At 37.6% G+C, this 27,702-nt stretch overlaps 2 protein-coding genes across 8 annotated transcripts in view; one reads left to right on the top strand and one right to left on the bottom strand.

Moving 5' to 3' along the window:
- Nucleotides 1–6,586, bottom strand: part of ephb3a (eph receptor B3a) — a 37,334-nt gene extending 30,748 nt beyond the window's left edge. The window contains exons 1-2 of the mRNA XM_082172402.1: nt 6,039–6,586; nt 2,333–2,397 (exon numbers count right to left, since the gene is read on the bottom strand). Coding sequence (XP_082028528.1) covers nt 2,333–2,397; nt 6,039–6,102 — 129 coding nt within the window. The 5' untranslated portion in view covers nt 6,103–6,586. The remainder of the gene's footprint in view (nt 1–2,332; nt 2,398–6,038) is intronic.
- A 1,116-nt stretch (nt 6,587–7,702) lies between these two features.
- pcolce2a (procollagen C-endopeptidase enhancer 2a) overlaps nt 7,703–27,702 on the top strand; it is a 118,902-nt gene continuing 98,902 nt past the window's right edge. For 2 of the 7 annotated variants that reach the window (XR_014206668.1, XM_082172408.1), the window contains exons 1-9: nt 16,878–17,487; nt 17,806–17,914; nt 20,478–20,733; nt 20,965–21,089; nt 21,218–21,354; nt 22,703–22,869; nt 23,195–23,278; nt 24,329–24,496; nt 26,413–26,587. Coding sequence is in view for 6 of the 7 variants with exons in the window: in XM_082172408.1 (XP_082028534.1) it covers nt 17,306–17,487; nt 17,806–17,914; nt 20,478–20,733; nt 20,965–21,089; nt 21,218–21,354; nt 22,703–22,869; nt 23,195–23,278; nt 24,329–24,496; nt 26,413–26,543 (1,359 nt within the window). In the remaining variant the exon portion in view is untranslated. Of the gene's footprint in view, nt 8,238–16,877; nt 17,488–17,805; nt 17,915–20,477; nt 20,734–20,964; nt 21,090–21,217; nt 21,355–22,702; nt 22,870–23,194; nt 23,279–24,328; nt 24,497–26,412; nt 26,718–27,702 lie in introns of those variants that run through there. The other 5 variants (XM_082172409.1, XM_082172411.1, XM_082172406.1 and 2 more) reach the window with 5 other exon arrangements.

Here is a 27,702-nt window from a genome sequence, read left to right as displayed (position 1 = left end):
TTGGCGTTCAATATGGACAAACAAATTCTCACCGGAAAAAGTGTTGCATCATGTCTGACTGGGACAAAATGTCACACAAAACATTAAAAAATCATAAAATCTAGATCTATTGATTGATACGTCTAAGTTGTGCCCCAAAGCAGCACTAAATGGAAGCAGGAATAATGAACGACTCAAATGCTCAATTAAATTCATGTCGGTGGTTAGGGTAAATAGAAATGCTTTCTCAAAAGTGACATTTGGGTTCCCTGAACTTCTCACAACACAATTAAGAGGCATCACAGCGAGTGGTAGCATGTGTTTATCTCCAGGTGTGAAGGAACACATTACTTATGATGATGCATGCCTTTTGAGATGCCAGACATCGAGCACAAGCCTGCGGAAAGGGCTGAGCTGCTTAAGATTGTTGCCATGGCAACCCATAATTTCCATTGACTGACTTCGCATGCACATTCCAAAGACAAATCATGCAACGGGAGCGAGTGGATTTGGGTGGGGGGTGTCAGGCTTAAGGTCAGAATCGCTGTGGTTAATTTCTTCACCAGTCACATGTGTAAAATAAACTGCTGCTGTAAGTCTCCAGCATACATAAGTGCATTCTTGCAAACAGAGAGGTTGAGAGCGATTATTCTTGTTAATGGCCTCCTTTCATTTGTCTTGTTAAGGCAAATGAAAGGAGGCCGTTAACAACACATTATAGAGAGGACCTTTTTGACTGTGTCAAGATCAATTGGCTAAAAAATATTGGGTAATTTGACCTTCAATATTCAGGTTTTAAAATATCATGTGGTGCAACTCTCATTAAATGTATAGGGCACAACTGGGCAAAAAGTGCACCGGGGTAAAAGGCACATTTGAAACAAAGGTCTTTTGTTTAAGGTAATTAAATCAAAAGCTTTTCAATAACGGAAGAATATTATGAGTTTTCCATTTGTTGACATTACATGGTTAGAATCAGATGGTGAATATCATAAATCAAGTTGGGTGTCTACCTTAATATAATATATTAATTACCATACTGAAACCATTGAAAAATATATATAAGATATAAATCATATCATATAATAAAATACCATTTGTTGTTACTCTTGTAAATCTATATTAAATTATTTTGGGATCTTCTTCAATGATTTCAGAATCTTTACTTTTTTAAATCATTTTGTTTCTGTATTTTTAAAATGTATTTTACTTTTCTTGCTAAACTGTTTTTTTTTTAATGATTAAGATTTGTACACTCACATGTATTCAAAATGTTAGGAATTAGGAAGTCATCAGAAAGTCATTAAATTGTACTTCATGTTAGGAAGTCATTAAATGTAAACTTTTTTTGAAAATGGTTGAAAATCTTCACAATCTTTGTCATGGATCCATATATTTCAACATCTCATATTTTGGGATTGGCTGTGAAATTGTGGCACATTTTGGCATTCAATATGGACCAACAAATTAATTTAGATAGCACAGGTACGTCTGCAAGATGTCTGTTAAAGCAGGGCTATGCAGTTTCGGGAATTTCTTCGCTGTATTCTCGCTTTTTGCTCGCAGGTTTCTCTATAGAGCTCCCCCTACAGCTTCGGAATAGATATTTGACAACACTGTCGAAAAACTCATTGGCGACTCTCAGATACCAGAGGCTAGCAGATCAACGACATCAAAGCAGATGGGACATTCTTTAAAACGTCTTCTTCATTCGGGTTCGAACAGCGTGAGGGAGCGCAATAATGACAGAATTTTAGCAGATTTTTTTGCCGTAAAGCAATTCGTTACATCGCGAGACCTGATATCACGCGAGACTTCCTGATGCTGCGGCCGGCGGCCCGCCGGCTCAAAGTTGCAAGGCTGTTTTTTCGGCTCACAGGCGCTTGGGGGGTGCGAGACGACCACCATTCAATCCGAAAAAAGTCATATAACTATTCCAATGACTCCGAAGCTGTTCGGTTAAGGTAAAAAAATTACTTTCACCTTTAAAGATCACTTCATCTGGAAAGCATCTGCTGTTAACTTACATCTGATAGACGTCTTTAAGATATCAGTTTTACATACATTCTAAATCATAAAAATCTTGAAGACATTTTCTAAACGTCTATTTGACATCTGACAGGAAACATCATATAGACGTGCAAACGCTCTAAAAAATACGTCTTCCCGAGATAAACGCACATCAAATAGACGTCTCCGTGATGTACGTGTGCTATCCGAATTCTCAGTGTAAAAGTTTTGCTTTATGTCGGTGGTTAGGGTAATTAGAAGTGCCATTTTCCAGTCAATGCATGTGCTGATTAATATCCACCCTTATGGACAATCACAGACAGGAAAACGCTACAACACTCACCCCGCTTTCTGGATAGGTGGTCCACGCCAGCTCTGTAGTTGCCCACCTGCTGTCCATAAGAGTCTCTGCAAAACAGGCAATCAATGAGGCTCCGACAACAGCAGCCTCCATTCCAAACACAAACAGAGCATCATGGAGCTGAAAACTGTAATTTAACCGGCTACGAATCAAAGCACTTCACTCATTTGAATTCCCTGCATATGTGGAAGGGCCTAATCACTGTTTTCACTCCGCACACTAATAATGCGATCCGCATTTATCTACCCACTCCAGCTCTGGCCTGTGGCTGATCTGAGAACAGATCCTGTTGCGTGCCGCAGGGATGCTCGCTGTTTCTCTAAATACACTCCGATCAGTGGAGCAAAACTGCATGAGCCAGCTTCCGCAAATTAACCGCACATTCTAATGTTTTATTCACTTTGTAAGTCGGCGTCCGATGAAGCCTAACGCTTGCTTCAAATTAATGTGACACGCACACATCTGCAAGCAAATCCATGGAATATTTAGAGCAGAACATCAACTTAGCTGATTAAGGCCCCGGTAAATACGTGTATGCGTCGCGCACTGGCAAACACACACATGGTGTTTATGTGGATTGTGGCTACACCTCGCTTATAATGGTGCTGTAAATCACAGAGAGAGTTAATTGTGTGATGAAATAGCTGTAAGGGTATCTCGCTGTGTGAAATATTCATAAATTTGGGGGGCGATCTTTTGATGCTTTGATCAATTCCTTATGATCGCATTCAGTCTTTCCTCGAGGCTCTTTGCATCTGTGCATTTGTCTGCATCGTGGACAACAAAGTCATGATTTTCATCAGTTTTACACAAAGGAGCTTATTGCTGTCTGTTTCACACAAATGAGTGTACAGGATGTTCTTTGAAACTTTGTACTGTACAGTCAGCAGATTTACAAAACACCTCATTATCCTTTGAAATCGTTTGTTACTCCACTAGACTTTCAGAATGTAAAACTATAAAGAAAAGCAAACAACCTTTAAAGGCAGTTTTACAGTGTTTGCAGGAGGAAAATAATAATGGTGCTTATTTGTTTTATTACAAGAAGTATATTAACATGCCATTTAAAAATTGGTTTTCATTCAGAAAATACTCATGTAAATGCTTTGAGGCCCGTTCACACCAAGGACGATAACCATAACAATTTAATAATTATTTAATGCTATGAGAATATGTGAAATACACATCACAACTATAGCGGTAACGACACAGAGGAATGCTATTGATAAAAGTTACAAATCAGCCAATCAGAATTCTTACACCTTAATGAACTTGAGCATTTAAAGCGACAGCTGGCATAACAGCAATGCAAACAGATGACAAGACATGGTATGGAATATTATCATTATAGTTACTGTTCTTGGGATGAACGAGCCTTTAGTCCGACTGAAATCATACAAATCCAGTTTTTGCTAAATCGTTATGAGATTGTAGCTTGGTATCATCCAGAATGTGTACATGTCAATTGGACTACAATTGGACTTAACATTAGGCGTTTGTGTGGACACAACACAAGCAAGGTATGCTACAAGTCCGTATCACTTATTTGTATATGAGTTATATGCAATATATTCTCTGTCAGTCAGATTAAAGGGCCATTCACATAGAGTTTTTGCATTAAAAAATATGAGACGGTATAGTGTAATTGACGCAGTCAAGTTGAAGCCTTTTTATAACCCTGTCATGCACGAGACACTGCAAAAGACGCAAGATGTGAGCGCAATAGTCAAACACATTCATTTAGCATAATGCACAAAACGGTGCTTGATTATAGCTGTGTTATTATCATGTAATAACAATATAATAACAAAAGCAGTAAAACAATCACCCTACTTTAATCCACAGTAATGACAACCACTAACTGAGCTAAAACCCTACTCATTCGTTTTATATTTATAAACCATAATGCCTGGAAGGCTTCTGACAGATGGACTGAACTGACACGGGGGACCCTGGATGCAGCTTTACACTTTTCCTCTTGTCATGAGGTGCCTGCCTCACTTGACCTCCATTGGAAGTGTAACTAATATAGTCTGTTAAGAAACCAGCTCAGAAACTAACCTATGAGTCAAACTCCCTCTCTCTATCTCTCTCTCTCTCACACACACACACACACACACACACACACACACACACTATCGATTGAGATCCTGACGCTGAAACTGATGAAGAATCGAGGTAGTCAAGGCCAAGGTGAAGGAGTATCGGGCTTCACTGTAGTTAAGAATTACTGGGACATGACCAATGATGCATAATGCATGTATCAGCGCATATAAAAATATGTAACAAAATCCTGCCTTAAGACTGAAAACATGTAACATATAACATTGCCAAGCAGCAATTTGTTTTGAATGTGAAATTAATAATTTTCAAGCATTAAATTACAAGAAAGCGAGACTAATATATATATATATATATATATATATATATATATATATATACACACACACACACACACACACACACACACACACACACATGTATATATACACATTTCTATATAAATATACTGTATAGTTTTTTATCACATTTGGGCTTGGGGATTAGAACATATGAGGGGACTAACCTATTCATAAGAGTCGTTACGACGTTAAGAAGAACGTAGTGTGAAGTCAATAAACCTCAAAGGTATCAATAGCTATTCCGAAACCACACCTAGGCTCAATGTTGGCACGTTTCACCTCACTGTTTTCAAGACAGCAACTGACTTGGATTTAATTTCAAAATGCATTGTTACTTTGAAGCGACTCCTTTTTCTCACCTAGCCTATAGTCCTTTGAACAGCTGTGATCATGCAAGCCAATTAACATGTGTGGCAATTACACTGATCGTGATGCTGCTATCATCACTATCTGGGTAAAAGCCTTTAGGGTGAAATGTGTCACACCAGAGCAACAGGGGGCTTTCAGCAGTCCTAAACCATGTGTCACAAGCAACACAAAGCACATCTGAAAATATAACAACTACATGCGATTTTTTTTTTACAGAAATTATCAAAGCAGAACATCATAAGCTCACAAGACTCAACACTTGCAAGCAAATTAAATAGATGCTTGGATGTGTAAATAACGTCTTCATTTAACACAAAGAATACTAATAAAATTGATTTATTCTGTGTTTTTTTTTTTTTTTTTTTTTTTTAAGGGTTGTTATAAAAACAAAGGCAAGCAGCATGTGGACAAACAGCATCGTCTGTATCAATACATGGACATGCCATAACACAAACATCTCACTGGTCATCTCACTGGTAAAGCTTCAGAAATAGAATTCCACACGGAATAAAACATACCTTTGGATATCAGAATTCTTCAGAAATGTAATGATGATTCAGTAACTGACACATAAGCCCCGATATTGCTAGTAAAGGCTATACCGAATTCCCTCTTTTCATGTAGCCTATTCACTTTAAACACACAAATATATTGTAAATTTGCAGCCGACTGCATATTCAACTGCATCCCTGTCCGAAGAATAAAAGGTAAAATCGCACCAAGACATTTAAGTTTTGGTCGAACGCGAAGTTTTCGAGCACGAACGTCCGCGCGGTACGTAAAGCTTTAGTCCAGTAGTTTTTTAAATTATATATTCGGCATTTATTTATTTATTTAATAAAAGGAATAGCCAGCTGATGACCATAACACCCGGTCGGAAACCGAGTAGCCCCGTAACAAAGAGCGTTTACACTTACCCTCAACAGCGAGAATAACGGGAACCCAAAGGCTGTATAATAACAGCGAATAATCCATTGTCATGAAGCTTGAGGTTGCAACATGAATAGCGTTTTGTCTATATGTCACCGGGACAGAAAGTCTCGTTAAATCTCAGCATACAGAGACTGGAGGGGCGAATTCACGCCTTGAAGAAATTACAGCCTGAGAAGAAAAAAAATGCCCAGCTCCTCTTGGTTTGGTTGTCTTCAGGTTTTTCATTCACAACTGTTCGCACCACGGAATCCACGACCTCTTTCGTGAGCGCAGTCTATCATGGTCTTCTACATGTGTGGCATCATCCTCATCCTCAGTGTGAAAGAAGCTGTTGATTCTCTGCGACTGCACGGAGGAGTGTCAGTTGCGAGGAATGATGGGGGGCGAAAGCTCTACTGGTCCCAAGGCAAAACCCTGCGGGATTCCGCTGTTAACTTACAGACTATAAGTACTCCCCCAAGTTATTTTTTTTATGCAGGTCATAATTTTTTTTAAAGAGAGTGTTAAATCGACATGTAGTCATTTGATTGAAAATGCCATTATAAGGGAAAACAGAATCCCCAGTGGCAATTTGTGGCAAATCAGTAATGTATGGGTATTCTTTGATGCACAGCGCCACTCACTGTTTGTTTACTGCAGGAATTGGTGTTCTGTATTTTAGAAGGGAGAGACTTGGCAAATGGCCACGACTAGGATATTTGTGTAACAGTCACCCAACACCAATAATAAAAATAAAAAAATCACCATCCAGCTTTCTGCTGATTAAATAATGGGCTGCATGTTGACAGGAAGGTTATGGGATACTGTAAACAATCTTCAAAGCTGTAAATGAATGATATCCTGCTGGACAGTGCTAGACGTATTACTTCTGAAATGTAATCTTGTACTTATTACACAACAACATTTTTTAGCTAATCCAATCTGGTTACCTTTTGGATTCATTTTGATCTAACTGTTTTTTATTTGGTTTCACATGAAGCAATTACCTACAGTTTTGAAAGGAGAAACAGAGAGAGGAACATATTTCGTGAACTAAACTTGTATCAATCCAAAGTGTGTCTTCCATAAATTATTTCATTACTTATGTTTTCATGAAAGTCTAATTACTAATTTTAAAGTGCATTATAAAAACCAATTAACACTCATCAAGTACAAATACATTTGATTAAACAACAGTAAGATTAGTGAGAAAAAAGGAGTGTTTAAGTATGGTAATAACTTCAAGACATACATTTTCCGAAAGGAAGGATTGCAACAATGTATAACCATACAACAATGGTAATTAACAAAAAGCCACTTGGGTACAACAAAGAGATGCATTTTAGATGTATTTAGTATATGTTTTGTTTAGATTTTGTTTTTGCTTCATTATGTTTTGTGTCTAGGAGATAATATAATGAACAGCACTGTTGGATTGTTCCAGTTGTTGTCATTTTATTGATTTATGAAATAAATGTGTTGATTCATTTGAACATTTCATTATGGAATTATCTATAAAAGAGTTTTACACCTTTGCCCTTCTGTTGCTAAAAAAATAAACCTTTTAACCTTTTGTTTGGTCTTAACACCTCGACTTGCTGGAAGATCGTTGTGATTACTTCACTTTGAAGTCATAACAGCAAAGAACATGATATAATCTCTGAAAAAAAACAAAAAACAAAACAGATTCACACACTGAAATAAAACCCAGCAGACGCACTACACTACACTTTAACCCAATCATTGCATCATGGTAACTGGGAAATCAGGGGAGATCATTCAAAGATTTGCGGTAAACGGAACACAATTCAGACTCTTGAGGGAAACGGCTTCGATCTTCGGGTAAGACAATCTTTGATGATGCAAATATTACCTGGTTCAGAGAACGCTTAAATCTCAGGGATTTGATAACATCTGATCATTTGATTTAGTCCTGCTTTCACCAGCAAATGCTGAAAGACACTGATCAAAGTATCTCACCGTGTGCTATATAAATTCAACACTTGTAACGCACGCAATACTTCAAATTCTTGGGCATCCTCACATCTGTTTCAAGAGGCGGATGTCAACATGAGCTTGTTTTTTAGTGTTTGGACAGTTAGCCACTGGCAGAGGTTGGCTGGGGAACAGAAGACAGGAAGAAGAGAGAAAGATGAAGGGGAACAGAGGGAGGGTACCGGAGGGCCATGCGCCGAGTCAATACAGTAAGCTGACAGAGGTGGATGAAGCACTCCCCCTTCGTGGCTCGCTTTCAAGACACTGCTGAAATATAGAGCTGCTCGGGCCACACGGGTGCAATAGACAGGTGTGGCGATGAAAACAGCTTTCAGTTTGTCACTGCTGAGCCTGCGAATCACAGGAATATTGAGCTTTCTCTGAAACCAATAGTAGAGCTGGTAAATGCTATCGCAAAGGTCACTGCTCTCTTCTCTTTAGCCCTGAACTTGGCAAACTACGACCAGATAATGGATATTTTTTCAGTCGTTTAAGCATTTGATCATTACAGAAGCAACAGACCATAGCTGTGACCCACTTCCTCTCGCTATTTAAAACACCTCATCACACACTTTGTTTTCCTTTCTTTGTAGAGATCATCAAGGCTTCACTGAACCTCAATTATGATTTAGAGACTAGCCAATGACAAGAACCAAATGCTGACATGCGACACAGCATGGGTGTGGCAAACAACGGACACACGGAAGGTTTCATATCCACTATTTTGAATAGCTTTGTCCCTGTCAAGGACAGGCCCTGAAGGACAGGGTCACTTCAGTTATAGTTTGCATGCAAGTTTTTTTTTTTTTTTTTTTTTTTAAATCAGATCATGCATTTGAATGCTCTACTGTGAAAAGAAAAGCTTCAGGGAAGTGATATTTTTTGTTTCTGTTTCGCTATTTCATAATTTTTAAGATGCACTCAATACAGGTACGTCTGTAAGATGTCCTCTTAAGATCCGCTTAAGCCTCTTAAAGACATCTTCTAAATGTCTATATGACATCTCACAAGAAACGTCCTAGAGACATATTGCAGATGAGCAAACACTCTAAAAAATACATCTTACAGATATAAATGCAGACATCAAATAGACGTCCATAAACTGATGTCCACTCACACTTGATGATTCCAGTCATATCAGTAGCCCAATAAAAGCTGTTTTATTTTACATGCAGCGGGTCACCTCATGGGGTCCACCATGTTGAGATCACATGACAAGCATCCACACCACTAGGTGTCAGTATAAGTCCAAGATAGCCACTGCAACATTAACAAAAGACAGTGGGCCAAAAACTGCAGGAGTATCTGAAATCGCATACTGTCGTCGCTACTACATTTTATGAGAAACGAACTTCATAAAGTTCAAGCACATTCTAGTTATGAATAATTGTAGTATACGTGCAATCCAATATAGCCTAATCTCACAACAATTCGTAACTTTGTTATGTTTTGGCAAATTGGCTGCTAATTTGTACAATCCTATTCGTACATTTCCGTATGATCTGCTTACACCCCACTGATGGTTAGGTTTAGGGTTGGGGTTAGGGGTGGAGCTTCATGCTTATATTTTGTCCAAAAATTTGTTTTCGTACGAATCGAGTCAAACGAATTCATATGAAATTGCCACCATTTTAAAACGGTCATGTTAATTTATGGTGTCTGGAAATACTATATCTGCTTGTCATACTTGTCAGTTGAATCACTTCACTGCCATTCACAACTCCTCTCCCAGGGCCTCATGAGTGTCACGGACAACATTTCCCATAATCCTCTCAACCACGCACACCTGGAACTCATCTAGCCCTCATCATCAGCACTATAAGGAGCACACACACTCCCACAGTCATGGGCTGCGTCCGAAAGTTTAGGCGGCTGACTTGTTGCCTTGCTGCTTTATCAGGCAATGACTTTACATGCAGTGTTTGCGCACAAAAGTACCTCACCAAATTGCTTTTGGACAGGTTCTAAGGCAGCGTAACAGTTTAATTATCTACTGCAAAATAGAGCGAGCTTTGGTGATAATTAAGTGGATATTTAAAGGGCAGCGGCCATTTAAGTGCAAATGGCAATAGATGTTATTTAAACTAAGTGCAAATAACAATAGATCCTATTTACACAGTGCAAATAGCGATAGATTCTATTTACACAATGTAAAAATAGCCGTATTTTCTTTGCAATGAGTGTAAATGGTAGTTAGATGCTATTTATACTTATAAATAGTGGCAGATACTATTTGCACCTCAGTGTTGTTGTACATTAAATGGTATGCAATAATAACAGAGTGTAAATGGATGCTGCCTTATTGGGACAATAAAGCCCTCCCACACCTACCCATAACCGATAAACACTTGATTATTAAACACATGTTAGACACTTTATTACCACTTTTTAAAATATATTCTTCATTTTTATTGAAATGAAATGCCTTTCCGATCTGATATGTGATTGGAAAAGGGAATGGAGTGAGTTCGGCAAAAGGCGCATTCAAACTCGGGTCGATTTGCGTCAAATCTTTCTGTCACGCGCCTTACCTCTACACGATTGCTTTTGTAGACAATCTAGCGTCCTCCATACTTTTGTCTGGCCCAACAGACGTCAGTGGGCGGAGTTGGTGGAAATGGCCTCTGCCAACAAGGCAGGCTATTTGCACTTAGTGTAAATAGACACTCCAATAGTAATTTCTCACTAGAAATGACATAAAAAATGGAAAACGGCCAAACTGACCAGGGGGGCAATCATTCGGAAAAAATTGAAGCTTCCCCGGGCGCCGCCATTGATTAGCAGACCATCACTTGCTGTTAGCATTCCATTGACTCCCATTCATTTTGGCGTCACTTTGACAGCGAATAACTTTACATCTGAGGCGTTTAAAGACTAAATTTTTCCATTATTTATTTCTAAAGAAACACAAAAATGTATAAAAGGCTCCATTACCTTGTATCTTACGTTATGGCCCCGTAGAAGCCGTTTTTGTAAAAATAGGCTAACGATTGCGTGATAACCACGCGACTCTCTGTCGCACAGTAGAGAAATTACCGTATGGACAGGAGGAGAAGCTCGCGGCCAATCGGGGGGACGTGGAGGCAAAATGACAAAGTAATTAATCAGAATACCTAGCAAAAGTTTCTCCTGCTCCAAGCTCATGGACACCTCCTGCTCATGGACACCTCCTACTCACACTCTCCCTCTCTGCAAGTTTCGGAAGGGAATGATTCAGATTTCTCTTGGCACAGCTACTAGAAGACAGACGGGTTGCTCACGTCACATCTACGTCGTCAAGCTCAGTTTGAGTCTGCGCAGTACGCTCGACCATCAGGAAGTGAGTGCTTCTAATTGACTTCACTTTTCTCCGTTGAATCCAATGGGGTCGCTGTGTCCATTTCTTTTACTGTCTATGAAACTGACCACCAAACGCAACTTTCAGATGCCATCTTAATTTTTTAACTTAAAGGTGCAGTGTGTAATTTTGAGCGGCATCTAGTGGTGAGGTTGCGAATTGCAACCAACAGAAGTTATTGTGGCCGAAAAGAAAAGATGAGTAAAGAGTAGCCAGTTAAGCAATGAGGTTTCTTTACAAAGATACATTAAGAAATTATGCTTACTTAATTATTCAGTAAAACGATGTGTTATAGCTAATATTTTTATCACTTGGGCTGTCACCCACTATTGTCATATTGTTCATATTGTCACTTGTTCATCAAACACGTGTCAGTGTTTTATTCGTTGACTTTAGGCTAGCTTCTTTGCATGAAGAACATAGTGACGAAACGCGTTTGTTCGTTTAGGGCTACAGTAGAAAAATGTCGGCGCAAAATGGCTATTTCAATGTAAGGGGACCCGCGGTGTATGTAGATAGAAATGTCTCATTCTAAGGTAATACAAACATAACGGTACATTATTTAAGGTCTTTATACACCACGGAAAACATAGTTATGTATATGATATTGCATTTATGTCAACAGATCCTCCTTAATATTACACAATTCACCTTTAACTGTCACAGAATGGAACACACAGGATTGTGGGTTATCAAAAGCAGCAAATGATACACCCATGCTGCCTTCAAAAATCGATCAGATGAAGGTGTCTCAGGAGACAGGAAGTTAAGCTAGCATTAAATTCAGACATGCCTTGATGCTTTCCTACCTTGGATGCTTTCTCCGAAGGCAGCATTTATCAGCCTTTGGATGCAGCCATTGTCTGACCTCGTCAAATGCTGCGGACTGCTTACCTTGATACCTATCTGCTTTATGTTGCAGACTACCTTGCTAGCTACGGCTGTTTCCTGAACCGGATCCAAGTTGATCTCCAGTAATCAAAGTCATCTTCCAGTCATCACGTTGTCCAAGTCATCTTCCAGCCATCCCTCATCTCAATGTTGTTCCCTCATGTGTGTGTGCTCCATTGATTCTGTAAGACAAAGACCCAAAGTCGACAATACAAGTCTATCTCATCTGCAAACAATCTCAAGCATCATCACTTACCTGTTTATGCGTTGTGTTTCTGCCATATCTGCAAATAAGCCTACCTGTTTAAGTTTTACCTCAGTTCTGGTCATTGAGCTGGTTGTGAAAGAAAATGACTTCATGTTTCAAGTCTGTTTCTTTCATTAGACAAACATTCAGTCATGCTTCTCTGCGATTTCGAGCAGGCTCTGTCATCTGTGGTTAGAAGACTGTCATGAGAGCCGCACACCAGTAAACAATTGTCAGGTTTCAAGGCAGGGGCGGTGATTTTGGATTAGGTTTGGTCTTCTTCTGTGGAATGAGATTTGGCGGATATCCTATATCAGCACTTTTACTTTGAGATACTTTATACGAACAAGTCCAGGATAGATTATATGAATCTCTTCATCGCCCAGTTTTCTACCTCAGGAACGGATCCCTTAACCAGACAACAAAAACAAACCGAAAACATTTCCATTAAGAGTTTTTTTTCTTTTTTCAGCTGTACTTTTTCATTGGGAGACAATCTCAATAAGGTATATTGATGACTCTGCACATTGTTTCGTGCTGTTTTTGCTTCATGGTCTTCCTCCATTATTCATTTGCAGCCCGTTTTTAATCTCCAGTGGGCTGACTCAGAATTCATTTTCCATTTGGAGAGTGTTCCCCCTGTCTGCACTTGTCCGTAGCATTGATTAAGTAGGTCCTTGTGGAGAGGAAATTATGTTTGGGTTTTAGCACTTTTTACACTGTGCTAATCTACCCAGTCTGGGAATTTGAAGTTTCGCTTAGTTCAAGTGGGATTGTGGTTTGAGTTTTGTGATCCCTGTGGTTTCTCATAGCAGTCTTCACATTTAAATTAAATTTGCAGGATATGTTTTGTGAATGAGGATTTGCGTAAAATTCAGTATATGGTTGCTGAAAATAATAGTCACCAAAGTTGGTTTTATTGGTAATAAATAATATTTTGTGAAATATTACCAAAAAAAATCTATTTATTCCAATTAAAAAAATGTGTGTGTGTGTGGAAACCATACTTCTCTGATGAATAGAAATAGAAAGAACAGCATTTTTTAAAATAGATTTTTTTTCTAACTGTAAGAGTCTTTACTATCACTTTTGATAAATGTAACGCGTCCTTGCTGAACAAAAGTATTAGTTTCTTTGACCCTAACTTTTGGATAGTGTATTGAGACACTGCAGAATAAATCACAGAAAATGTACTAGACCAATTACTACAATGGAAGCAATTGAATCTCTACTGACATTTAAAAGCAGTTTCATGCTTATTGGAATGATTGAATTTCTCGTGGCACAAAACCAATTCCTTAATTTTTGATAGATTTGATTTATTGGTTCAGCTGAGTAAAAAGTTTCTCCGTATATTGTCCATTAAAAACATTTTAAATTAATCAACCCATATATTTCAGAACTAATAATTGTCCCTAAGACTTTTTCAGTTGTTTTGCTATAAACAGTAAGTACTGAGACAGCATTTTTCCTAATACAGTGCTGAAAGATTTTCTTTCTTCATGGGTTCACAGATGCCTTTTTTAATTTTAATATCACCCAAAAAGTGATTTTTACAGAAGATTTCATTATTGCTAAATCCCCAAGTGCCAGTAACTGGCACAAGCCCTTCTCTTTTTCTATTTTTTACTTACAGTCAGTTTATTAAACTAAATCCCAGTGCTGAACAGGTGCAACTCAATAACTGACATCAGGTTGGTGATCAACATGAGATGCGATTCAGTGCTGTTGATCAGTTTTCCTGCCTTCTGAGTTTCCATTTGCTATTTATTCAGTGTCAGACTGCATTGTTTTACTTTGGCTGAATTGATAACAGCTGGTATAAGGACCAAATAATCCAAATTCGTGTCTCCTTCTACCCTTGAACCTATTCTAACGTTGCGTTTGTGAGCCTCCCTCAAAGGCACCATCATAGTTTTCAATCAATTAAAGCTGTGGATCAAACACTAAGCAGGGTCTGGCATCGCTTGACTGTGTGTCTTTTGGGAGTGGGTTCAGATAACAGTGTGAATGAAAACCAGCTTACCGGGGGGGTTGGGCACGGGAATATTTTACCCAGCCTGTTCTATGTGACTGCCACACCGACAGACTCTCACAAACTATCCGGGGAAATAAAATCTGGCTTCACCATAACACAGACTCCAGCAGAAGCATGAACCGACATATGATATTTGGGCCCTTGCATACAAAAACAAACCATGTAATGGTCTTCATGACTTCCATGTGCATATTTGAAACTCTAGTCCCCTGGACAAGGGGGAGGGCTTCTTCAATTTGCCTGTAATTGTTTATGTGCAAATTGTTTACAGAGTTGTTTCCCATAAAGACCGACTGATATCCATTCTGAGCCTGCCAGTTGTCTTTGAAAGAACACACATCTGGTTAAAACTTCAGAAAAGCACTGAAATCTGATCTTCTTTCAAAGGTAGAGGGCATGGAGAAAGGTCCCCGCTGCCCGCTCTGATTCCTGTCAGTTTCAACGTCGCTTCCCCTTTGCACGTAATACCTGTATGGAGTCATTAGATGCTAATTTACGCTTGAGTAAATATTACTAGGTCAGTGCGTTCCCTTGGGCCAACAGTTTGCATTAATGAATTATATGTCACCCACTTGGCTGTATGGCCACATCTCGTTCCATTAAGCCCGATATTAATCCACAGAATGGCTACAGCCCAAATTGAAGCCCTTGTCTGCGGTGCCAGAGGCCGATTCAAAGGCGGTGCCAGGGCTCAGAGACAAGTACAATAAATAAAGCCTTGTAAGTGCATCGTAAAAATCACTTATCCTCATTTTGCGGTGGGCCAAGTTATGCTAGAGGGCAATCAACTAACATTTGGTCAGCAGGAAATTGCTCAAATCTGTATGTAATATTCAGAGTAAAGCATGAATTCCTCCCACATGTTGCTTTCTGTCCCTTCTGATTCAATCTGTTGAGAATTAAAAGAGCACATAAAAGAGAAAATCATAAATGACATATTTTTTTATATCTTAATAGGTTCTCCTAGATGGCAAACAGATTAATCGTAAAGCAATTTCTGAAAATTATTGTTAATCACAAGTTAGGGCAGAGTGGGGTAAGATGAGCCACTGGGTAAGCTGACCTGTATGTTGGCAACCTTACCCTTTTATTATCATGTGAACATATATTTTGGAACCACCCATCATTTCTGCCAGACTGTGAAAAGTGATTGGTCCCCACAGATTTGTAACGGAAGCAGGATAGACAAATGTACAGGTTTCCAGCCTGAGCTGCAGGGCGAAATCAAATCGTCGGCACAGATCGGGCTGGGTTTACCCAGTCTAGTGATGGCTCTTACATCAAAGCAAATTTGTCCAGGTCTAAAAATATGTATGATGCACATTGGTGATTTAGCAACGTATAAAACTATTCATATCGTTTAGCTAAATATTAGCCTGACTTGGTAAGCTATTTTTTTATTTTTTTTTTATTTTTTTTATGGTAGCTATGGGACAAAGTGAGCCAAATGTGGTGGGGTAAATTGAGCCAGCATTGAAGTTAAGTTAAATCTTTGAAGTATTAACTGGTATAATTATTTTTATTATATATTTTTTCAAGTTTATTTGATAGGAACAACGTACAAGTACACAAAATCCTTTTCTTATACGAACCAGAATATGCTTAATATATCTGTCCACCTGTGGTCTCTAATGGCCTAACATGTTCGACATTTCAGAAAATCTACTAGGTCTAGAACGTTTTGACTAAAATGTTTATTAGTTTCAGTGACATTTATTCATTCATTCATTCTAATTCAGTTTTTATTTAATTTTACCCAACAAGCTCTCCGTTTAGTCTGCTTTTGGGAAGGTTACAACTTTGGGTGTTCAACATATTGTTTCAGAAATGCAAACAATTAAAGATATTGAAATTTCTACTTAATATTGGTTTTATGTTTTAAAGAGATATGATTATTTGTAAAAGGAAATTTGATTATAAATTTTTTTTTTTTTTTTAAAGAGCTAAATCATCTTTACAATTTCACATGGGTTTGATTTAGATTCAGTTAGATGGTCAGTTTACACCCAGATGGTGCAACTTACCCACTGACTCGGATCAACTTACCCCAAACCTGGGGTAAATTGAGCCACAGGGACACTTTTTTTTAAGAAGCCATGTTTTTAGATTTATTTTTTCATAGATGTATTCTGATCATTTAAAAATCATCATCCTGAAACATCCTGAAGTTAGTTAAGATACTTTCATTGTACTTCTGCCTAATTTTCCCTTATCTTAAGGATCACAGAAGTAAAAAAAATGGTTCATCTTACCCCACTCTCCATATATATATATATATATATATATATATATATATATATATATATATATATATATATATATATATATATATATATATTAAAATAGAAAAATGGGATACTCATCAAGTCTGATAAAATATTGTGCAAGGTAGACACCTAGTGGTCTTCCGTCAGCGTGAGGTAAAATGAGGTAAATCAAAGGATTAAAACCACTCTCTGCTTATGGACTTTAAAAATATCTAAATGTTCATTATTTTTTTAAAGAAGTATCGTAGATACAATACAAACGGAAGAAAAAACTGCTTCGCGCAAAACACAACTATTCCAGATAGGAAACACAGCCCTGGGCTATATTGGCATCATCTAAACGCATTCTGGATCAAATGCTCCTTATAAAGACAGTAGCAGCAGCAGCAGCGTGCTTCACTACAGTCACAATACTTTTAACGTGGAAGTGACATGCCTTCACTTACAGGGTTTTAGGGAAACTGCCCTTCAACTCCCGCAGAACAAACGGTACATTCATGAGCAGCAGTAAGTCAGTCAGTCAGTCAGTCAGCAGTATAATAATATCTCTGGAGATTTCACTCCTCTTCCTCTCTGAATGTTACATTTGTTCAAACGCGCCTCATACGATGAGGATTATAATCTGGAGCATCGCGAGCGCTTTCCTGTTCAGTGTCATTTTTATGCAGCGACATCGAAGGTATGTGGAATATATAACTACATCCATATCTAGATGCCTGTATGTGGTCAAAAAAGCATTTTAGCTTGCTTTGATGAAAAATACGCTGAATTCTGTTTGCTGTTTGGTTGGTAACATTAGCTATTTCCGTGTTATAGCCTACAAATTCGACTAATTTGTAGGCTACTATTACTAATTAATGAACAAATCATTGCATATTAAGTATGCTGTTGTTCATTAATTTTACTTAGTAGGCTAGCTACTAATAAAGCACATGATTATGAAGTCCTTATGAGTTTCAAACTTAACTATGTGCTTTCCCATTTGTCCTCATTGTAGACCAGTTTTTACATGTGGCGGGAACTTCACTGGAGACACAGGACTGATTGGGAGTCAGGGGTATCCTGGTGTCTACCCACCCAACAACAAATGTGTGTGGAGAATTACAGTAAGGACAGATGCGTGGGAGATATCAGTCTTTAAATGTCTTTTCTGTCAAAGAAAATATTTCCCATGCACCATAAATCTCTTACTAAGTGTGGTCTGGTCTGGGTGATTGCTTACTGTCTCAAGCCAATTATATTTTGGTCCATATTCTGATCCTTCATTGTAATTCTGTAGAATTCTTCCCTGTTTTATAGTTTACCAGGCAAAACATGTAATTCTTTTTGCTTAGAAAAGTAACAACACACACTTCACAGGCAGCACACTTCAACAAGCCACACTATTTGAAGTATGGTTCATTTCTAGCACAAATGTGTTACTCACGTACCCTGGTAAACCAGAGTTCTCGCGAGAGCACAAGTTGAATTTGCTCAGCGAGTTACTCTGGTGTCGAGCAATGGAGCTCATTAAATATGCCCCTCGATCTGAGCTGCACCAATCACATCGAGTTATCTGATATAGGCGGGCCAGAGGCGAGCTAAACAGATGACGACAGCGCTGTGACGTCGAAGTCTTCAGTAAACATTGATGTTTCATTTTTCATAAACAAAGATGCCTATGGATGAACAAATGCCTATGGTTTCCTAAACAAAGATGCCTATGGATGAAAACCAGTTGTTTGAAACGGCTTTGGCCGCTACAATGAACGAGTTAGACTTGGCTTTTTCCCAAAAGAGGAACAGAAGACGGCGCTCGAATCGTTCCTTTGCAAGAAGGGTGTTTTTGCTGTTTTGCCGACCGGAAGAGTCTAATCTACCAGTTAGCTCCGCTGGTAGCTAAGAGTATGGGGTTTATTGTTGTGATTGGTCGTAGTGTTATCCAATTGCGTGCTGTGAAATTTTCAAATGCATGCTTGGTGCCGCCCCTCGAGCTGGCCGATTTTCATTGACCGACACCAGACCATTAATCTTTTAGATTTAGGTCTGGATTTCCAGGCTATTACTCACGAGCACCTCTACTGAATTATGAATGTCTTTTTAAAAATCAGTTGCGACCTAATAGCATTTTTGGAGAGTAATCCAAGTTAAATGTTTTGATTGTGGAAAGATATTCATGGTAAATTTATTTTATTATTTTATTTCCCAATAGTTTCGCAAGTTTCATCGTTAATAGTGTTTTCCCGAAACCACAGTTCCAATGAACATTTGCAAACAGCATTGCAAATTTGTGTGGCTGCCATCTTTTTTTCCCCAGATTAAATGGCACACGCGTACACACTTTGGTGTCCAACACCATGTCGCTGGTTTGTGGTTTACCCCTTCTTGGACCACTGTTGGTAAATTCTCACTACTGCTGACCGGGAGAAACCCACTCTGACCCAGTCGCCTTGCCATAACAAATTTGGCCCTTGTCAAAGTCGCTGAGATGTTTATTCCTGCCATTTCTCCTGCATCCAACCCGTTGATTACGAGAACCGATTGTTTGCTAATCTACCCAGACCTTAAAATGTGGCCTCGTTAGGAGATGATCAACGATATTCGCTTCATCTGACTGGCCATAATATATTGGCTCATCAGTGCTCATCATTCCATACACGACAACGATATGGTTAAATCGGAGAAGTTTTTCCTTTGCATTTTCCGCGTACAGACGACACCGTTGTCAAACGATCTCCATTCACACGGAACCGTGAAAAGGACTTAAAACGATGTATTCTGCATCCCGGCCATTAGATAGCGATGAAACACTATAGATTGAACACGTAATACGCATGTGCATGATGTCATCGTCTTCAGAGATTCGCGTTTTTGTTGTTTACATGGAGACCGTTTTCAAAAACTTGCACTTTAAAACCAGTTTTCAAAAGTTTGCGTTTTCAGGCCACCAAAACGCCGTTGTCGCGTAAATGAATGGCCAAAACACATCAAAAGTTTTACGTTTTTAGTTGAAAACGGTGTCGTGTAAACAGACCCTAAATATATATTTCATTCTTGATCAAAAATAGCACAATAGTCGTCCTTAGATGCCATCTTCGTTACAGCAGCATTTTGGAGAAATGTAACCGCATATATCCTACGGAAGTACAGCAAATACATACTTCATGTAAACATGATCAAAATCTTGGCTTTCTGATGTTTTCTTTCTGAACTATAATAATCTGACATTAATTGCGATTCTGAATTGATTAATTAATTAATATTACACCACCACCTGTGAGTGACGTCACTGATGACAGTCCTATATTGCTAAACCAATGTTGTTGAAATGACAGAGGTGCGACCATGTTACTTCGATTTCGAGAAACAGCCGCAACTAGCAAGTCAATTTATTGTTGCATCGTACTCTGGTAGTTAGGCAACGAGTTAAGCTATTGAATGGGGAATTTATTTATAATCTCGTGAGAAAATGTAACAATTTTACATTTTGTGGAATTTGTGGCAAATTTGATTCATATTGAAAATGCTTCTTCTTCTTTCTTTTTTTTAAGTAAGCACCCTTAACCCAAACCCTAAACGTAACATTAAGCAAATTGAATGAATGACATTCTCCACCAATTTACCAAAAATGTAAAATAGTTACAAATTGCAATGGGACTGTGTTGACTCTTCTCAATTAACCCTCTACAGGTCCCTCAGGGGAGGGTCGTCTCCCTCTTGTTCCGGGTTCTGGATCTTGAGAGTGATAGTCTTTGCAGATATGACTTTGTTGATGTTTACAATGGCCACATCAACGGGCAGCGTCTCGGCCGCTTCTGTGGTACTGCCAAACCCGGAGCGCTGGTCACCAGTGGAAACAAGATGCAAGTGGTCATGCTGTCAGACGCCAACACAGCTGGGAGTGGTTTCCTTGCTGTATACTCAGCGATTCGCCCAAATGAAAGAGGTAACGAGACTACCAACTTATTACCATCCAAATATAGTAAGTGGCCCTTCCCTGTTATTTCAATTCAGCTCTGTTTTGTTTTGCTCATCAGGTTTTTTTCTGTTTAAATGCACACTCAAATTTCCAGAAATTATTTTAAAAATGCAGCACTGTAACAGACCTCAGTATTTTCAAATAAATCTGCATTGATTCCATGTCATCAGACTAATATCCAATGATTGTCCATGGCAGGTGACCGGTATTGCGGGGGTCTTTTAGACAAGCCCTCTGGGACGATAAAGACTCCTAACTGGCCAGATAAAGACTACCCAGCAGGAGTAACATGTGCCTGGCATATTGTTGCTCCTCAAGACCAGGTGTTAATTTATTATTTCTATCAATTCCAGATCATGCCACAACAAGTCATGCATCATTGACAGCACATTGACAGGATGAGTATGAATAAAAATCTTTTTAAATTGCAAAGTAACTTCCCCCCTTTCAGATCATTGAGCTGAAGTTTGAGAAGTTTGATGTGGAGAGGGACAGCTCGTGCCGCTATGACCACGTGGCTGCGTTTAATGGTGGAGAAATGAATGAGTCACGGAAGATCGGCAAGTTCTGCGGAGACAGCCCACCCATGTGAGACCCTCAGTCCATCACACATGCACCAGTACACCATTTACCACCCGTTCACTAAGCAGAGAAACCACCACAGACACACTGACCTCAAATTTTTAGACTGATATGTATTTTTTCAGTGGTTGATGCTACATTATTGCATGTTGTCCCCCAATTCCCATATTTTCATGGCACAGTTCTTTTTTATTCTTCACTTAGGGGTAAAAAGAAGTTCAAAATACCTTTTCAGCGGTATACTGTTAGCTAACATTCTGACGCCACTCAGACTGCTGTATAAATATATATATATATATATATATATATATATATATATATATATTTACAATATATGTCTTCTGTGTAACAAAATAAACACACAACAAAAATGACAGTGGTGAGAAAGCAGCAGTTCAGAAAGCATCTGGTCATAGAGATGTGGATATGTTTGCGCCAGCTCTGCAATTCATCACTCCATTCAAGTCACGTCACTTCACGTTTATTTATACAGCACTTTATACAATATATCGCTTTAACGCAAACAGCTTTACAGTATTAAACATGAAAAACAGTGTCACTTTCTATTAGAATTACACCAAGGGTATTTTGACAGTGTTTACCAGCCGAAACAAACTCCAAATGAACTTCATTTTAGAACGGATTGTGTTCGAAATGACGGCACACCAGTTTGTCCTTCGATTTCGCTTGAAGTATATTGGGGCCTTAATTCTAAAAATCTTTGTTTATGCATAGACTCTAATAGGGCAGTATCAAGGTATATAAGTGATTTAACATTATGTCTTGAGTGAACGTAAACAGTTGGTTGACAAATGTCATGTTAAATAAACCTACTATACTATACCAAGTATATTGTGATATATTGTTATCGTGAAATAAAATGTCTTTTTTTATAGTTAATATCATGCAATTCTGACTATAACTTGCAATTGCGATTTATATCTTGCAATTCTGACTTTATAACTCGCAAGTACAAGTTTATATCTCGCAATTCGGAGAAAAAAAGTAACAATTGTGAAATAAAAAGTCGCAATTATCTTTTATATTTTGTTTTATCACGTGGCGGAAACAACCTTCACTGATCAGAAATTGTATTGAAAAGACAGAATTGCAAGATATAAACTATATAAAATACATCATTCAATTCTGACTTTATAACTCGCAATTCTGAGTTTATATCACACAATTCTGAGAAAAACTGACATAAAAACTTGCAATTACATTTTTTTTATTATTATTCTGCGGCGGAAACAAGCTTCCATAGTGTCCACATGGTCAATAAGTCTTTATTTTAGAGAGGTATTTCAAAAGAAAAATGGTCACATTTATTTATTTATTTTGTCTCGTACTGTAGGCCAATTTACTCGGATGGCAATCATCTCCTCATCATGTTTCTGTCTGACCTGAGTCTAACTGCGGATGGATTCATCGGCCATTACCGCTTTAAATGGAGGAGTCTCAGCACAGCCAGCGCCCCTCTCACCCCCATGAGCACCATGCCACCCACCACACGGCCCGCAGGTCAGTCCACAGCCCACTTTCCAGTAGGTTTCATTTCAAATGAAAAATGCAAGTAGCGGCACGGTGTAAAACTGCTATATTTTATAGGTATGTGTGTAGGTAATGACATTGGAATGTATTGAAGATTTATTATGTTTGGTTCATATGGAACGCATTAGTTCGGTCACGTGGGAAGACTAATGTGCTTCTATTTTGTTACTAAAGTGCTTTAACAGAAATACATGCATGTGACTTTTGCTGTGTTTTACACTGTATTTTAGTGTATAAGGACATGCTATAGTTGGTCATTATTAAAGCGAATCTTTTCACTCTCTTTTCCAAAAAGCCCTTACATATTCAGAAGGTCTTTGCAAGCAAAAATGCAAAAGGACTGGAACAATTGAAAGCCATTACTGCTCTAGTAACTTTGGTAAGTGGCCTTTGTTTGATTTGAATGTTTTTGCTTTCTGCAAATCCAAATAATAGGAGGAATTCTGGGAATGTATTTTAAATTCTGACTTTTTTTTAGGCATCAGCGCTCCTTTTTTTCTTTTTTTGCTATACACATGAACATATACATTTCCATATCAGCGCTCTTTTTCACATTTTCAGGACTTTTACAAATTAGTCTGATAAAAAATTCAAATAATTGGTAACACTAATGTTCATTAGTTAACATTAGTTAATGTATTTACTAACACGAACTAACAATGAGCAATACATTTGTTACAGAATTAAATCATCTTTGTTAATGTTAGTTAATAAAAGCAACCTTTGATTTCAACAATGAATTAGTAAATGTTGAAATTAATATTAACTAAGATTAATAAATGCTGAAGAAGTATTGTTCATTCTTAGTTCATGTTAACTAAGGTAGGTAACTAATGTTAACTAATGAACCATATTGTAAAGTGTTACCAAATAATTTTACGTATCTGTACCACTCTTTATCAAAATGATATTTGAGGAAAAATATTTGTATCACTTTATAATAACTTGATATAAAAAAGGATTTGTAATTAAACAAATTGCTTAAAAATCATTAGTTAACCCATTAGTTAATGGACTAGTAGTATACTTGAATGTGTCCTATAAACATTCAAATATGTATAAAATATAATAAAATATTCAACATAGTCAACATTTTAAGAGCTGTAACACCTAAAAGTGATGTAAACCTATTTTAATTCACAGAAATAATTCACTGTTGTTTTTTTCAAAAGTTAACTAAAGCTCTCATTCACCGTCTCTGTTTTAATAATGCTTAGATGGAAAATGTGTTCAGGCCGATACTGAGACTCAGCTCTTTTTATTTTATTTTATAATTGTAGTGGCAGTAAAGCTGCTGAGCACAGTAAAAATTACAGCACGCATAACAGAACTATACATTATACATTACCATGCACATGCAATTTTATGCATTTGTTCACAGAAAGAAACCCTGATTCTGTGAATTTAGTCTTTTTTTCTCTCCCCACAGTGATTACCGCCACCCTTATCTCAGCAGCCATGAGGGACCACAGCGTCCTCGCCACCTTTTCCCTCATTCACCTTTATAAGGAAGGAAGTTTAGCCATTCAACAGGCTGGGAAGACCATGAGCACAAAAGTCACGGTTCTCTGTAAAAAATGCCCTCTAGTCAGAAGAGGCGAGTATCTTTACACCGACCTTGATCTACAAAAACCCTAACCTTAATCATTTGAATTGAAACCAGCACAGCCAGCGCTAGCACCCAGCGAGCCCAGCAGATGTTTATAGTTGATTGAGGTGGACTTTGGAAGGTGATAGTTTGCAAATTTCGAGCTCCCCCCAAAGTCTTTTGGCTCCATTTGTGGTGTTGAGATATTTCAGGCAGGATATGCCATTTCGGCGTCACGGTGTGTAACTTAAGCTCGCTCAAGAGAGGGTCTCAGTCGGTTTCCTTGAATCGTGGACAGCTAGAATAATAATTCTCTTCAACCCCATGGATGGTATGTGACTTTATTGGTGCCATGCTTTACCTCAGCTCACTTAGTGTCGAAATAGTAAGCCACTGCTCGGAAACTCTGAAAAGCAACTGTTTTGTTTTGAGGGAAATTTCTAGAAAATGTGCCATGGAAGAATTTGCGTTAAAATATGCAGGAATTGTTTTTGGCAGTTCAGAGGAACAGTTTAACATTAATCATTTGCGATGGAATTTTTATTGTTGAAATGAAAAGCAAGGGAATAAACAGAATATTATTTGCTTTGGCTCACGTTATATGAAAGCAAAGGCGTCTGTGTTCTTCAACAGTTAAATGAATAAATGAGTAAGGAGAAAAGGAGAGTTGTAAACACACTCTTGAACTTTTTTTTACACCACAGGTTTGGGATGTGCATTTGCTAGTTCAAAAGATCTGGCCAATCCTCTGGTACTAATTAAAAAACATCACATGAGAACTAACAAAAATAAAATCCCCCTTGTGAAAAGGAAGTTAGCCTAGCACAATTGTATTGAATGCACTTCATATCTTGAAAGTATAATATCTTAAGAACTGTACTTGCAGATAATGTAATGTTAATGTACTAAAAGGCCACTTAAGGGTCCTAAAAGAGAGTGAACATTCATGATTGTTTTAACACACTTTAAAAAAGTGCATTTTGTTACAGTGTGTCAGATTATTTATTTATTTTACTTTAAAGTACATTTCAAATCATTAAGTTTATAATCATTTGTCAAAAGAAGTACACTTATTTTGATGTGTTGACTAACATACTAAAGCACATGTTAAGCACTTGATTAAAATTGTAATGGTAGTGTGTTATTTGAAGTAATATTTAGAGTTCATATATTTTAAATGTACTAAATTGCAACAAATTCGTAATTACAAATATATTTAAAATACATGACATACAAGTTTAAATAAAATTACATTAAAGTAGGCCTATCCTTCAGTTTACCGTAAATGCTTGTCGGTACATTTGACATCACTTAGAATTAATTATGAAATTATGTAAATGATGAAATTATGTTAAGTCCTACTTGGTCCAAAAAACACTTGTAACTAACATGCAATTAAGTGCCTGAAAACATTACATTCAGTTTGCACTTAAAGGTGCAGTATGTAATATTGAGAGCTAGCGGTTGACATTCAAAATATTGGAGAGAGTTGTTTCCCCGCCCCCGCCCCCTCCTGCTCAAACTCGACTCTCATGCGGTTTTCCTGATTGAGGACAAACAATAGGAATGAGCACAATTAACAATGGAAGGTAACAAGCCTTGTAAGTTGCTGAGCTGATTTATTCGTGTTTTAATATGCCATCGAGATTTTTAGATGGATGCGGAGGCTTTTTAGGTCGCATATAATCTGCAATCTCTGACCTAGTTTGTTTGCTGGCTTCCATGTCTGCAATACTCTGTATTTTCCACCAACTGGCAACCCGGGGTGTCGAAATTCTATTGGGTAAATTGGCTATTTTTGTGCTTTCAGTCAAAAAAAGTATGTACAGTACCTTTAATAAGTATATTCTTTTAGAGTATGTTATTTCATATCAAGTAAAACAATTCTATAATTATTATATTATATATTTGTTTTGTTTTTTCAGGGCTTAACTACATTGTCATGGGACAGACAGATGAACAGGGACAGGGTATTGTTTCCCCTTATAACTTTGTGATGGCCTTCAAAACCAAGAAGCAACGGGATCTGGGAGTGCTGAAGAATATTCACTGTTAATGTGCTGGAGTCTGGATTTCTATGACCTATATTATTCACTTGATGTAAGTGCATTTAATAACATTCATACTTGAAGGACTCTTTCAGTATTTAAGACTGCTCTGACTTTTTCACATTTTTCTCGCACATTTAACCCCAAGAGAACATTTGCAAAAACTTTTTCAATCTGTCTTTAAGGAACATACTTGACTTTGAAAGACTTAAATATCTTTGACAACATAAATCAATGACGCCCTCAAAGTAATTTTAAAAATAACTTCTAAAATAATTATAGTAAAAAGCACTTCAAGAGTTGGACTGAGATTCTGAACTGTTGCAGAGCACGGTGGAAAAATGAAGGCACTCAATACAACAAACTGTCATTTGCAGTAGCTGGGGGGTGCTGACATTTACGAGAGATGCGGACATGTTGGCCTTTGAATCTGACATTTATCTAATCTATCTAGTGTTGTAATGAGTGAACGAAGATTGAAGATGACAAAATGAAATGTTGTCAAAATGAAGAGCATTGTAAATTGCTTTTATGTCAGATGAAGTTACTACAGAAAGTTCCTATGTCACTCCTGCGATGCAGTATATTATTTGAAATACTGTATGCTCTTGTGCAGCTCAGAAACGGATTATAACTAGATTTTTCAAACAATGGGAAAATAAAATTAAAAATAGAGTGGAAATGAAAAGCTAAAGTTTGCTTAGTGTATATGAGGGAGTCAGTTTAATATAGATTATTTTTAATCAGATTTTGTTTATCTTCTTCTGCCCCCCCCCCCCCACGTTTATTTAATTGTGATATTAACTGCAATTTAGTAACACTACTATATTTTGTAAATGCAATATACAGTATCATATTTTATTATTATAAATTATGTTTATCAGAATTCTGAGCTTTGAGATTTTCTTCGCAAAGACTGCAGGTCATTTTTTGATTTCCCTTGTGAAAAAGAAGTGCACTTTAGCACAATTCTAGATAGAGTACTTATTATGAAAATAAAATACTTTAAAAGAATATACTTAAGTGTGAACTGAATATAATGTTTTCGGACACTTAATTGCATGTTACTTACAGTTAAATGAAAATGTATTATAGTTTAAATTTGAACTTCAGAGTGTTTTTGACCCGCTTAAGTACATCTTGATATATAATTACATAATTACTTCT

Source organism: Leuciscus leuciscus (assembly GCF_965113295.1).
Source record: "Leuciscus leuciscus genome assembly, chromosome: 6".
In the NCBI taxonomy this organism is placed as follows: Eukaryota; Metazoa; Chordata; class Actinopteri; order Cypriniformes; family Leuciscidae; genus Leuciscus; species Leuciscus leuciscus.
Note: the sequence above shows the minus strand (reverse complement) of the source record. Positions and strands in the feature narration are given on the sequence as shown.